This window comes from Suncus etruscus, chromosome 13 (assembly GCF_024139225.1).
Source record: "Suncus etruscus isolate mSunEtr1 chromosome 13, mSunEtr1.pri.cur, whole genome shotgun sequence".
In the NCBI taxonomy this organism is placed as follows: domain Eukaryota; kingdom Metazoa; phylum Chordata; class Mammalia; order Eulipotyphla; family Soricidae; genus Suncus; species Suncus etruscus.
Window position 1 is genome coordinate 94,163,564 of NC_064860.1, and position 12,815 is coordinate 94,176,378.

At 51.7% G+C, this 12,815-nt stretch overlaps 1 protein-coding gene across 1 annotated transcript in view; it reads right to left on the reverse strand.

The window, feature by feature from the left end:
• The window catches only part of HLCS (holocarboxylase synthetase), a 115,064-nt gene extending 102,772 nt beyond the window's left edge, over positions 1-12,292 (reverse strand). Inside the window, exons 1-3 of the mRNA XM_049785388.1 lie at positions 12,147-12,292; positions 7,301-8,181; positions 6,200-6,382 (exon numbers count right to left, since the gene is read on the reverse strand). Coding sequence (XP_049641345.1) covers positions 6,200-6,382; positions 7,301-8,181; positions 12,147-12,198 — 1,116 coding nt within the window. The 5' untranslated portion in view covers positions 12,199-12,292. The remainder of the gene's footprint in view (positions 1-6,199; positions 6,383-7,300; positions 8,182-12,146) is intronic.
• Between the last annotated feature and the right edge of the window lie 523 nt (positions 12,293-12,815).

Genomic DNA, 12,815 nt, shown 5'->3' on the forward strand with positions numbered 1-12,815 from the left:
TATTTCATGGGAAACTCGTCCCAGCACAAGCTGAGGGACCAGGACACAGAGCTGAGCTAAGAACCCACACACGGCAGGGGCCGGAGAGAGAACACAGTGGGCAAAGTGTTTGCCTAAAATGCAACTGACTCGGCTTCGCATATGGGCTCTCGATCCCTGGCATTGTCTATGCTCCCCCAAGCCTGCTAGGAGTGATTTCTGAGTGCAGAGCCAGGGGTAAAACTGCCAGGCCATGGTCCCAAAACAAAAGCAAGATCACAGAGTACCAAAAGGGCAAGTGCTGAAGGCAGAAGAGCAATACCAGAACGAGACATCACAGGTTGGCAGGACAGGAAGGAGCAAAGGAGCAGAAGGAAGCCAGAGCTTCACAGCCTTGTCTCCAAGGCAATGAGCATAGGCATCTCCAGACTGTGCTGCCCCAGAGCTAAAGCATCATTGGCCCTACCCCAAAGCAGGAGGGACACCCCAACTCAGCCCCTTCCTCAACTCCGGCCATCCTATCCCAGGCACCAGTCAGGGCCACAAACTGCACATTGGGCTTGAGATGCGCCTCTCCCAACATTCCCAAAGTGCATGGAAGCAAGGTGGGCCTCTGTTAGGGTTCACTGGCAACACACATCTGGGGGGGGGGGGGAAGAGACCCACTATCCCTCCTGGTTGAGTGGGGCAGCCACATCCAAGGGTGCTCAGGGGCTCAGGTTCACTCCTGACGGGGCTCAGGGACCCTATGGGATGCTCGGGGTCAAACCTGGGTTGGCCACATGCAAGGCAAGTGCTTTTACCTGCTATCACTCTGGCCATGAAAATGACCCTGGGTGTGTGTGTACATGTGTGTGGGAGTGGGGGGGGGGAGAACCTCCTTCCACCTCCTTGAGTTTAGCCCATAAGTATTTGCTCCAGTGGGGAGGGGGAGAGAGAGAGAGAGAGAGAGAGAGAGAGAGAGAGAGAGAGAGAGAGAGAGAGAGAGAGAGAGAGAGAGAGAGAGAGAGAGAGAACACCTCCCTAAGCCTCCTTGAGTGCAGCCGGGAAATATTTGCTCTGGTGGGTGCTCTGAACCCTTCTTGGAGAAACCAAGTCAAAATAAAAACTCAGCAGCATCTACAGCAGCTGAAAGCCTCACTCCATCCCTGTCCACGTCCCCCACGCAGGCAGAAGTAGAGCGAGGGAAAAGTCGGCCCCAGAGTTGCATCACAAGTGGTTCCACTCAAAGGCTCGTTCACATCACCCAGGACAGGGAACAGTTATGCCTGACTGTGGGAAGGCAGAAATAGTTCCAGCTTAGGTACATGGAGGGGGAAGAGAGGAAGAGAGAGAAGAGAGAGGAGGAGAGAGGGCGAGCAGTGAGCTCCCATCCCTGGTGACAAAGACCCTGGCTTTCACCCCATCGAAGCCATGCTCGGGGCTTACTCCTGGCTCTAGATGCAGATTCACTCCTGCAGGCTTGGAAAACCATCTGGGCTGCGGGGCATTGAACCCAGGACGGCCACTTGCCAGGAAAGTCCCCTCCCTGCTGTTCTATCTCCCTGGCTCCCCAGGATGAAAGTCCTAACTGAAGGGGGACACGGAGGGAGTTTCTCCAGGTCCCAGAATTCTCCAGCACCAGCAGAGACGTGACCGCCAGGAACGTGTTTCCCTGCAGCTCGACTCAGCGGCGACCCCGTGTGGTCAGATGCAGGAAGCACAGAGCAGACAAAGTCGGGCTGCAGGAGGCTGGAGATGCTCCCAGGTGAGCCACTTCCCAGGCATAAAGGAAATCAAGTTGGGGCCCAGAGCTGAGCTGGTAGCACCGCGGGGAGGATGCTTGCCTTGAATGGGGCCGACCTGGGTTCGATTCTCGGCAACCTACACGGTTCCCAGGACCTACAACCTTTCAAGGAGTAATTTCTGAGCACAGAACCAGAAGTAACCCCTGAGCACCATGGGTTGTACCCAAAACAAAACGACAAAAGAAAAAAGGAAATCAAGGTAAGAAAGCTGCAGAAGGGCCCGGAGAGATAGCACAGTGGTGTTTGCCTCGAAAGCAGGTTGGTTCGAATCCCGGTGTTCCATATGGTCCCCCGTGCCTGCCAGGAGCAATTTCTGAGCAGACAGCCAGGAGGAACCCCTGAGCACCGCCGGGTGTGGCCCAAAAAAAAGAAAAAAAAAAAAAAAAAAAAGAAAGCTGCAGAAGAGAGGGGTGTTCTTTGTATAACTGAAACCCTTCTACAATCATGTTTGTAATCACGGTGTTTAAATAAAGACAATATAAAAAAAGAAAAAAGAGGGGCCGGGCGGTGGCGCTAGAGTAAGGTGCCTGCCTTGCCTGCGCTAGCCTTGGACGGACCGCGGTTCGATCCCCCGGTGTCCCATATGGTCCCCCAAGCCAGGAGCAACTTCTGAGCGCATAGCCAGGAGTAACCCCTGAGCGTTACCGGGTGTGGCCCAAAAAACAAAAAAAAAAAAGAGGGGGCCGAAGAGATAGCACAGCGGTGTTTGCCTTGCAAGCGGCCGATCCAGGACCTACAGTGGTTGGCTCGAATCCTGGCGATTTCTGAGCAGACAGCCAGGAGGAACCCCTGAGCACCGCCGGGTGTGACCCAAAAACAAAAACAAAAACAAAAAGAAATAAAAAAGAAAGCTACAGGAAAGACTGGGTGATGGGGCTGCTCAGAACCCCGGTACATGGGAGAAGTTAATCCCCACACCAGGTTGTGAAGCTGTGTTGCTGAAATGGGGCTAGTAGTACCACAAAACAATGATAGGGCCCATGTTCTGATTAAAATGAAACACTGAGACAAAGCCAGAGAAAAGCTCTTTCTCACTGGAGTCACAGTTACTGTAAAGATTAATTTTTTGTTTTGTTTTGTTTGGGGGCCACACAGAGGTTACTCCTGGCTCTGGGCTCAGAAATCGCCCCTGGCAGGCTCGGGGGCCCATATAGGATGCCGGGAATTAAACCCGGGTGGGTACAACCCAGGTCGGTTGCGTGTAAGGCAAACACCCTACTGTTGTGCTATCACTCTGGTCCCATATAAAGATTAAATTTTTAAAAATCAAGGGGCCGGCAAGGTGGCAGTAGAGGTAAAGTGTCTGCCTTGCAAGCGCTAGCCAAGGAAGGACCGAGACCGCGGTTTGATCCCCCGGCATCCCATAGGGTCTCCCCAAGCCAGGGGCAATTTCTGAGTGCTTAGCCAGGAGTAACCCCTGAGCATCAAATGGGTGTGGCCCTAAAAACCAAAAAAAAAAAAAAAAAAATCAAGTGCAGGGGCCAGAGAAATATAGTACAATGGGAATGGCACTTGCCTTGTATGCAGCCAACCCAGAGTTGATCACCAGCATCCCATCAGCCTCTCAAGCACCACCAGTAATGATTCCTGAGTGCACAGCAAGGAGTAACCACTAGGCACTGCCAGGTGTGGCCCAAAAATAAATTTAACAATAATAAAAATAAATAAATGAATAAATAAGATCAAGTGGAAGGGCCAGAGAGATAGTATAGTGGTAGGGTGCTTAGCTTGCAGGAGGTAGAATTCAATCTCTGACTCTGAATATGGTCCCCTGAGACCTCCCAGGTGTGACCCCAGAGAAAGAGAAGGAAGGAAGGAAGGAAGGAAGGAAGGAAGGAAGGAAGGAAGGAAGGAAGGAAGGAAGGAAGGAAGGAAGGGAGGGAGGGAGGGAGGGAGGGAGGGAGGGAGGGAGGGAGGGAGGGAGGGAAGGAAGGAGGGAGGGAGGGAGGGAGGGGAGGGAGGGAGGGAGGGAGGGAGGGAGGAGGGAGGGAAGGGAGGAGGGAGGGAAGGGAGGGAAGGGAGGGAGGGAGGAGAGGAGGGAGGGAGGGAGGGAGGGAGGGAGGGAGGGAGGGAGGGAGGGAGGGAGGGAGGAAGGGACTGCTTCCTAATAAAACCAGTACAACCAAAGCATACTTCTTAAATGGAAAAAAAAAAGAAAGAAAAAATACATCAATTATGAGGGGCCAGAGCAATAGCACAGAGGATCTGGTGTTTGCCTTGCATGAAGCTGACCTGGACAATGACATCAAGGGCAACATATCAAATTTAATCCCAGAAATCCCATATGGTCCCCCAAGCACTGCCAGGAGTAATTCCAAAGTGCAGAGTCAGGAGTAGATCCTGAGCATTACTGGGTGTGCCTCCCCCCAAAAAAATATTCAAATAATACATCTTACACAGACCCTGCAATCATATCATTTCATCTTGTCCTCAAGTCATCTTTGATGGGATCCTAAATGCTCTGAGACTGTGTTTGGGAACTTCCAAATTTAGCTTCCTCTGCAAACTACATTTACAGAAAGGGGCTCCTGTTAGGAGCCGCCATACCAGGGTCTTTCTCTGTTTGGATTCATCCGGACTGTCCGGCATTGGCTGAAATTACAGAGCCTGTCACCAAGCACCATTTCCCTAGTAGGGACGGGAATGGGCCCAGGACTCTGTCATGAGCCAAGAAAGTGGTATCAACCAGCAGCCCTGCGACAAAGGGTCAGGAACATTCCTGAGGCTGTCACTCCACCCACCCCCGGAAGGCATGTCCTCCTCAAAACTAGAAGAGCAAAGCAATGGCAAGCCTCAGCCTCTGAGGCCACAAGAGGGCAGGTGTGCGCACCAGAGAGAGAAGCTAGTGCATCACCCAAAATCATCTACACACACACACACACACGTGTGTGTGTGTGTGTGTGTGTGTGTGTGTGTGTGTGTGTGTGTGTGTGTGTGTGTGTGTGTGTGTGAAAAAAATCCCAGCATGCTGAGGAGTGGGGGATACGTGCAACACAGTCCCTGGGCCTCCAAATAGGGTGAACCCCTCTCTGTGAGATTGAAATCCTTCAAGCCAGGGAGAGACCACAACTCCGGAGTACAGGCTTTGAACTTGTGATACCCTCACTTGATCCCCAGAACCACATGTGGCCCAGCCACCACCTGATGAAGACCCAGTTTGTGTGCATCCTTAGACACTATCTGGGAAACGAGGGTCACCAGGAGTGACCCCCCCGAAAGCATAATGTGTGAACTTTCCATCCAAGACACCCCCCAATAAAAAAATAAAGTAAGAGGTGACTAATAATAAATAATAAAAAGGTGACAAAACCTTCCCTTCCTCCCTCATTAAAAATTAAACACGGGGCCGGCTAGGTGGAGCTAGAGGTAAGATGTCTCTGCCTTGCAAACGCTAGCTAAGGAAAGGACCACGGTTCTATCCCCCGGCGTCCCATAGGGTCCCCCCAAGCCAGGGGCAATTTCTGAGCGCTTAGCCAGGAATAACCCCTGAGCATCAAACGGGTGTGGCCCGAAAAACCAAAAAAAACAAAAAAATTAAACACATGGGGCCGGAATGATAGCACATTTTTGTTTGCCTTGCATGTAGCCTAACCAAGAAGGACAGTGGTTCAAATCTCTGTATCCCATAAGGTCCCCTGAGCCTGCCAGGAGCGATTTCTAAGCAAAGAGGCAGAAGTAACCCCTGAGTGACACCGGGTGTGACCCAAAAACCAAAAACAAACAAACAAAAAAATTTAAACACATGCTATAACAGTCAGTACAGTGAGAAGATCACTTGTCTTGCACACAGCTGACCTGGATTCAATCCCTGGTATCCCCTAGAATCCCCTGCTAGTAGTGATCTCTGAGCACAGAGAATAAGCCCTGAGCAATGCCAGGTATGGCCCCAAATAAAATAAAAACAAAACAAAAAAAGAAAACAATTAAGGGGCCAAAGAGATAGTCCAATGGCTAAGGCACTTACCTTGCATAAAGCAGACCCACGTTTGATCCCGGGCATCTCCTAGGGTCCCCTGTGGTCCCCTGTGCCCCATTAGGAGGGATCCTTAAGCACATAGCCAGAAGTAAGCCCTTTTGGGGGTATTGGATAACAAACAAACGACAAAGAAACAAACACATGAGCTCTGCTGGGACATCTCAGAGATGCTTCACATGAACAAAACTGAGATCATCATGGGGGCTGGAGTGATGGCACACTGGGAAGGGAGTTTGTCTTGCACGTGTCTAACCCAGGTTCGATTCCCAGCATCCCATAAGGTCCCCCAAGCCTGCTAGAAGTGATTCCTGAGCACAAAGCTAAGAATAACCCCTGAACGCAGTCTGGATATGGCTCAAAAGCAAAACAAAACAAAAATAAAAACACCCCGGTCAGGCAAGAGGGAGCAAGGAGGGAAGACACCCAGCCTGTGGGGGGGAGGTGGGGATACACTCACCTCAGCGGCAGCCAGGAAATAGAGTGGCGTTAAGGCAGGTGCCTGGGGGGCCCCACAGCGGAGCCCCAAACAGGTCAGGATCTCCTTGAGCACCTCGTACCTGCTGCTATTGCTGGATTTGAGCAAGTCGAAGTCTTCGGGCATCTGCACCAGTGCAGAGCTGGGGGGCAGGTCCAAGTGTACCTGGGGTTGTGGGGACAGAGCACACAGCACCACATAAATCAGGGGGCCCTTGACACATCAGGGACAGCAAGCCCAGAAAGTGCTCAGTGACAGAGCACCTGCCCAGTGTGAATAAGGGTCCTGGGTTCGAGTTGCAGCACCACACACAGAATGAAGGTAAGATAGAAGTTGGGAAGACTGTACAGCAGGGAGGGCACTCGCCTTGCACACAGTCCATCCTGAATCTACCCTCACACCCCAGACAGTTTCCCAAGCCATGCCTGGAGTGATCCGAGTACAGAACAAAGAGGAAACCCTGAGTACCATGGGCTGTGGCACAAAGAAAAATATTTTAGGGGCCGGAGCGATAGCACAGCAGTAGGGCATTTGCCTTGCACACGGCTAACACGAGATGAACACTGGTTCGAAACTCAGCATCCCATATGGTCCCCCTAGCGTGCCAGGAGTGACTTCTGAGTGCAAAGCCAGGAGTAGCCACTGAGTGGGGCCGGGTGTGACCCAAAAACTAAAAAATAAAAAAGTAAAAGTAAAACAGGCTGAGGTGATAGAAGAGCAGGTAGGGTGTTTGCCTTATATGCAGCCAGCCCAGGATTGATCCCGGCACCCCATGGGATCCCCTGAGCCCTCTGCGAGTGATTCCTGAATAGAGCCAGGAATAAATCCTGATCATAGCCAGCTATGGCCCCAAAACAAGAAAATAAAAAATTGCAGGCCCAAATATAGAAATTCCTGGCTGGAGAAACTGTAATAAAAGCCATGAGCCAGGTGAGAGGGCGTCTGCCTTGCTAGCAGATGGCCTAAGTTTGATACTCAGCATCCCATATGGTCCCCTGAGCACTACCAGGAGTGACCCCTGAGCACCGCCAAGTGTGGCCCGAAAACAAACCAACATTTCCGAACCCCAACCACGCACGGTACCTGACAGAGCACAGCTTCTCCCCGGGTTCCAAAAGGCACGTGCACGATCAGCCGGTCCCGGTCCCCCGTCTCCAGGTGGCCCTGGAGCGGTCCGGGTTCGAGCGGTGAGCCAGGGCCGTCCTGGTACACACAGCCAGCGGTCAGCACATTCAGAATGATGGGGCTGCCCCCCGCCTTGCAGAACACCATACTCTGCACCGTCCCCTGCAGCGTGCTCTTGGGGGTCACCTGCATCCCGCTGCAGGTGAAGGGCGAGGCGAGGGCCAGCAGCTTCCCTCCCTGCTCCAGGTAAGCCAGGAAGCGCTGGTGCAGGTCTGAGGGCAGAGGCTCGGTGCCAGCCGCCAGCACCAGCAGCAGGCAATTGTCTGCCCAGGGGTCATGCAGGGCACTGTCCCCCGAGAGGTGGTAGAGCGTGTAGCAGTCGGGGTCCACGAGGTCGGCCAGCACCGAGTGCACCTGCTGGAAGCTACCCGAGTCTGCCTGTGCGTCTACACCCGTGTACACCAGGATGTTGGGCGCCTTTCCATGCAGGTTCACTCTCCCTCCTCCTGCTGCTCCTCCTCCTTCCTCGGGCTCGCCCTCCCGGCTGCCGCTGGAATCATAGGGAAGATCTGGAATGTTCTCGGCAGAGGCAAACTTCACCGACTCGATGGTGCTGTTCTCCAGCTCCAGGCACTCGAGGCAGCTGGACAGATGCAGGTGGCAATGCTCCGACGGTGCTCCCAAAGGCGCGTCCTCGGGCGTCCCCTGCTGCTCGACCGAGGCCATGGCGCTGGGCAGTGAGAGCGGCTCAGGCTCAGCGGCTGCAGGACCCAGGCTGGGCTGCAGGTTGCAGGCCCGATGCTGCAGCGTCTGCAGAGTTGAATCCTGCAGCTGCACCGCTGGAAATGGTGCGAGAAAGGGATGAAGAAAAAGAATGAGAAAAAAAAGAAAAAGAGGGCCCGGAGAGATAGCACAGCGGCGTTTGCCTTGCAAGCAGCCGATCCAGGACCAAAGGTGGTTGGTTGGAATCCCGGTGTCCCATATGGTCCTCCGTGCCTGCCAGGAGCTATTTCTGAGCAGACAGCCAGGAGTAACCCCTGAGCACCGCCGGGTGTGGCCCAAAAACCAAAATAAATAAATAAATAAAAGAATGAGAACCATCTGAGGGCACGGCCGCAGGGTTAAGCTCAGCTGCCCGGATGGGATCCTCCACAATGCAATGCACGGTCCCCTCAGCACTGACTGGAGCAACCCTGAGCACCCCCAGAAAAAAGTATATAATATAAATGAATGAATGAATCGGTTGCTCTGTGCTGTAGTTCTGGGGGTTCCGCTGTGGCCTCCCAGGTCTAGCTCCCACGTCCCTCAGCCCTCAGAGATGGACCCCAGAGTTTCCACGACACCTTTCCCAAGCAAAGAAAGAAACTCAAGGGCCAGGGCACTAGCAAAGCGTTTGCCTTGCATGCTGCTGATCCGGGGTTTGATCCCTGGTTTCCCAGGAGAGATTTCTGAGCACAGAGCCAGGAGTAATCCTTGAGCATCACCAGGTGTGGCCAAAAAAACCCTAAATAAATAAATAAATAAATAAATAAATAAATAAATAAATAAATAAATAAATAAATAAAATTTGGGGGGAAAAAAGAAAAGAAACTCAAGTGGAAAACTCAACTCCCCTACTTTTCTTTCTTTTTCTTTTTTTGTTTTCTTTTCTGGCCACACCCCAGCAGCGCTCAGGGGTTAATCCTGGCTCTACACTCAAGAATCACTTCTGGCAGGCTCAGGGCACCATAAGGAATGCAGGATTGAACCAAGGCAAAACAAGCGCCTTCCTCATTGTACTATTGCTCTAGCCAACACAGGCACTTTTTTTGTCTTTGTTTGTTTGTTTGGGCCACATTCGGCAGTGCTCCAGATTACTCCTGCTTGCTCTTCACTCTAAAATCACTCCTGGCAGGCTCAGGGAGCCCTATGGGATGCCAGGGATCAAACCTGGGTGGGCCGCATGCAAGGAAAATGCCCTCCCACTATGCTATTGCTCAGCCCATGTTTGCAATGAAGTTCCTATACTGTCCCGTGGCTGATAGGATCTCACGAATCACACTTTACCACCTTTCAGCATACCTTCCTCTTTCTCCCGGTTGAACATTTCCTGTCCTCGTAGACCCCTCCCACTCTTCAACTGGGCAGGGAGCAGCATGCCAAAGACCTTTGGGCACTGCACATATGAAGCATGTGAACATAAAGCATGCCAGGCATGAAGCTCATGTCTAGCACAGAGCCGTACATACCTTTGGCCTCAGAGCTCCCTTGGGGATACTTCCACCCATTCCTGACAAATTCTGTTTCCAGGGAGTGCTCAACTCTTCTACAATTGTTAAACTAGAAAAGCATAGGGGCCTGAGCAATAGCACAGTGGGGAGGCAGGTATTTGCCTTGTATTTAGCAGACCTGGGTTCGCTCTCCACCATCCCATAGGGTCCTCTGAACACCACCAGGAATGATTCTTGGGTGCAGAGCCAGAAAAAACCCCTGAGCATCACCGGATGTGGCCCCCAAAAAAACAAAAACACTGTCCTTTTAACAAAGCAAGCATGCCTTTCTGGGGGGTGGGGGTATCCCCAGCACTGCATTAAGAAAATAGAGCTGTACTGAGCAGTGTACCCCAAGAGACTCTGGGGCTCCAGAGATTCAATTTAGAGCCTCTACATGCAAGGTACAAGCTCCAGTCCTGGTTTTACTTTGTTTATTTTTGGTTTGGGACCACACCCGGCAGTGCTCAAGGGTTACTCTTGGCTCTGAGCTCAGAAATCACTTCTGCCTGGCTCAGGAGACTATTTGGGGTGCTGGGATTTGAACCACTGTAGGTCCTGGGTCAGCTGCATGCAAGGCAAACACCTGCTGTTCTATCTCTCCAGCCCCCAGTTCTTGTTTTTTTTGTTTGTTTGTTTGTTTTTGCTTGTTTGTTTTATTTTTGTTTTTGGGCCACACCCAACAGCACTCGGGTTACTCCTAGCTCTGTGCTCAGCAATCACTCCTGGTAGGCTCAGGGGACCTATGGGATGCCAGGGATTGAACTCGTGTCTGTCCCGGGCCAGCCACGTGTAAGGCAAACGCTCTATCACTATGCTATAGCTCCATTCTGACAAGCTCCAGTCCTTGAACCCATCTCCCTGACATCCAAACCTGCCTTTTCAGTTTGTGTTGTGCTGTTGACACACCCAGCAGAGCTCAGAGCTTATTCCTGACTGCACTCAGGGATCACTCCCAGCAGTATTTGAAGGACCATAGATGGTACCAGGGATCAAACCCCGGCCAGCTGAATGCAAGATAAGCTCTCTTTTCCCTCTATAGTATTCCTCTGGATCATGGTGCATTTTAAAACAGTTGGGGGAGAGGCCAGAGAGATAGCATGGCAGACCCAGTTTGATTCCTGGCCTCCGATATGGTTCCCTAATCTTGCCAGGAGCGATTTCTGAGTACAGAGCCAGGAGTAACCCCCTCAGCATTGTTGGGTGTAGCCCAAACTCCAGTAAATAAATAAATAAATAAATAACAAACAGTTGGGGGGCCAGAGAGATAGTACAACAGTAGGGCCTTTGCCTCTTGCATGCGGCCAACCCAGGACGGACTGTGGTTCGATTCCCAGCACCTCATATGGTCCCCAAGCTCGCAAGGGGCAATTTCTGAACGCAGAGCCAGGAGTAACCCCTGAGCACTGCCACCACCGGGTATGACCCAAAAAAATAAAATAAAAAATAAAACAGTTGGATTTAATTTGCTAGTAAATAATACAGCTGTGCTATCAACAGCCTTGGAAAAGTTACACTGTCTGAGCTTATGGGAAATAAATACTATTTGGGCTCTGAATTTGCCCTCCATCTGCTACAGGATACAATTACGGGAAGTCTTGTTTAAGAGCTATAAACAGGAGCCAGAGAGATAGCACAGCAGCCAGGGAAAGGAAATTGCTTGGCATGTGACAGACCAGGGTTCAATCCCCTATTTGGTCTCCAGAGCAAAGCCAGGAGTGATTTTTTTTTATAAAGTCTCTACTTAAGCACCATGATTATAAGCATGACTCTAATTGGGTTTTAGTCATAAACAGAACAGCCCTCTTCACCAGTGTAGGAGTGATTTCTGGTGCAGAGTCAGGAGGAAACCCTGAGCACTGTGGCCCGAAATACAAATAAACAAAAGAAAAAAAGTACTCCAAACACAGCAGCAAAGGGTCATAAAGAAAGAACTCTCAGGCTGGAGTGATAGCACAGCCAGAGGGCTTTTGCCTTGTACTCAGCCAACCTCAGACTGCCTTGTACTCAGCCAACCTCGGACAGACGGGGTTCAATCCCCAGCATCCGAGCCTGCTAGGAGCAATTTTTGAGCACAGAGCAAGGAGGAATCCCTGAGCGCCACTAGGTGTGGCCCAAAAACAAAAAATGGAAAGAAAAGTCCCAGGCCAAAGTGATAGCACAGAGTGACTAGCACACAGCCAACCCAGCTTCGATCTCCAGCATTCCATGGGGTCCTCTGAGTCTTCAAGGAGTGATTACTAAGCACGGAGCAGGAGTAATGCATGAGCACTATAGAGTGTGGCCCAAAAGCCAAAAAAAAGTTTTTTAAATAAAATTGAAAAGTCCTTATGCTGTTCCCACAGCAGGGCCTCACCATCCTGACATCTGAGGTCCCGGTATTCACAATATTTCCTGTTACAGGGCTGGAGATATGGGGCAGAAAGGAAGGCGCTTGCCTTCCATGAGCTACCACCAAAGTCAGCCTGGTTCAATCCCCTGGGCACTGTCAGAACCATCCCTGAGCACAGCTGGGTGTGGCCCCAAAGAAGGAGGGGAAAATGTCAGTTACTTACAAACAATCTTTTGGGGAACCAGCCCGTTGGCCAAGTGGAGTCTATCTTCCATGAAGGCCACCCCCAGCTTGCTGAAATCGTCCACACTTGCTCTGGCAAAGAGCTGGTAAGGATGCCCGGGCCGGCATGCTAAGGGCAAACAGCAGTCCGACCACTTCACAACCTGCAGACCAAAGAGAGGCTGAGGATCTGCCCGAGAAGAGCCCAAGGGCCACCGAAAGAGGACACAGTGGCAGGACTGTGGCCTGGCACAAGGCCAACCTGGATGGCTTCCAGGCACCCCATCTGGGCCCCTCCAGAGCCCCGCCCCAAGGGATTCCCCAAGCAGAGTCAGTTGCACACAAGGTAAGGGACTGAACACCTGGACACCTCCAGCCCAAAGGACAAGTTGGAAAACCTTATACAGGCTGAAAAGGACAAAGTCGCTTTCTGATGTGCCTATCAGTACCAGTGTGTATTTATTAGACACACTATTAAGTTTTTCTGGAATCCAAAATATCCAGGGGTCCCCAAACCCAGAACAGAGTTTACAGGAGACTATGAGGGGGTCTGATCATGGCCCGGCGGCCTTCCCACAAGGTACTCACGCTTCCCGACACTGATGGTCCCTGGAGGTGGGCCCCTCGCACCCAGATGCTCTCGGTCACAAAGGCGATGTGCTCGGCCTCA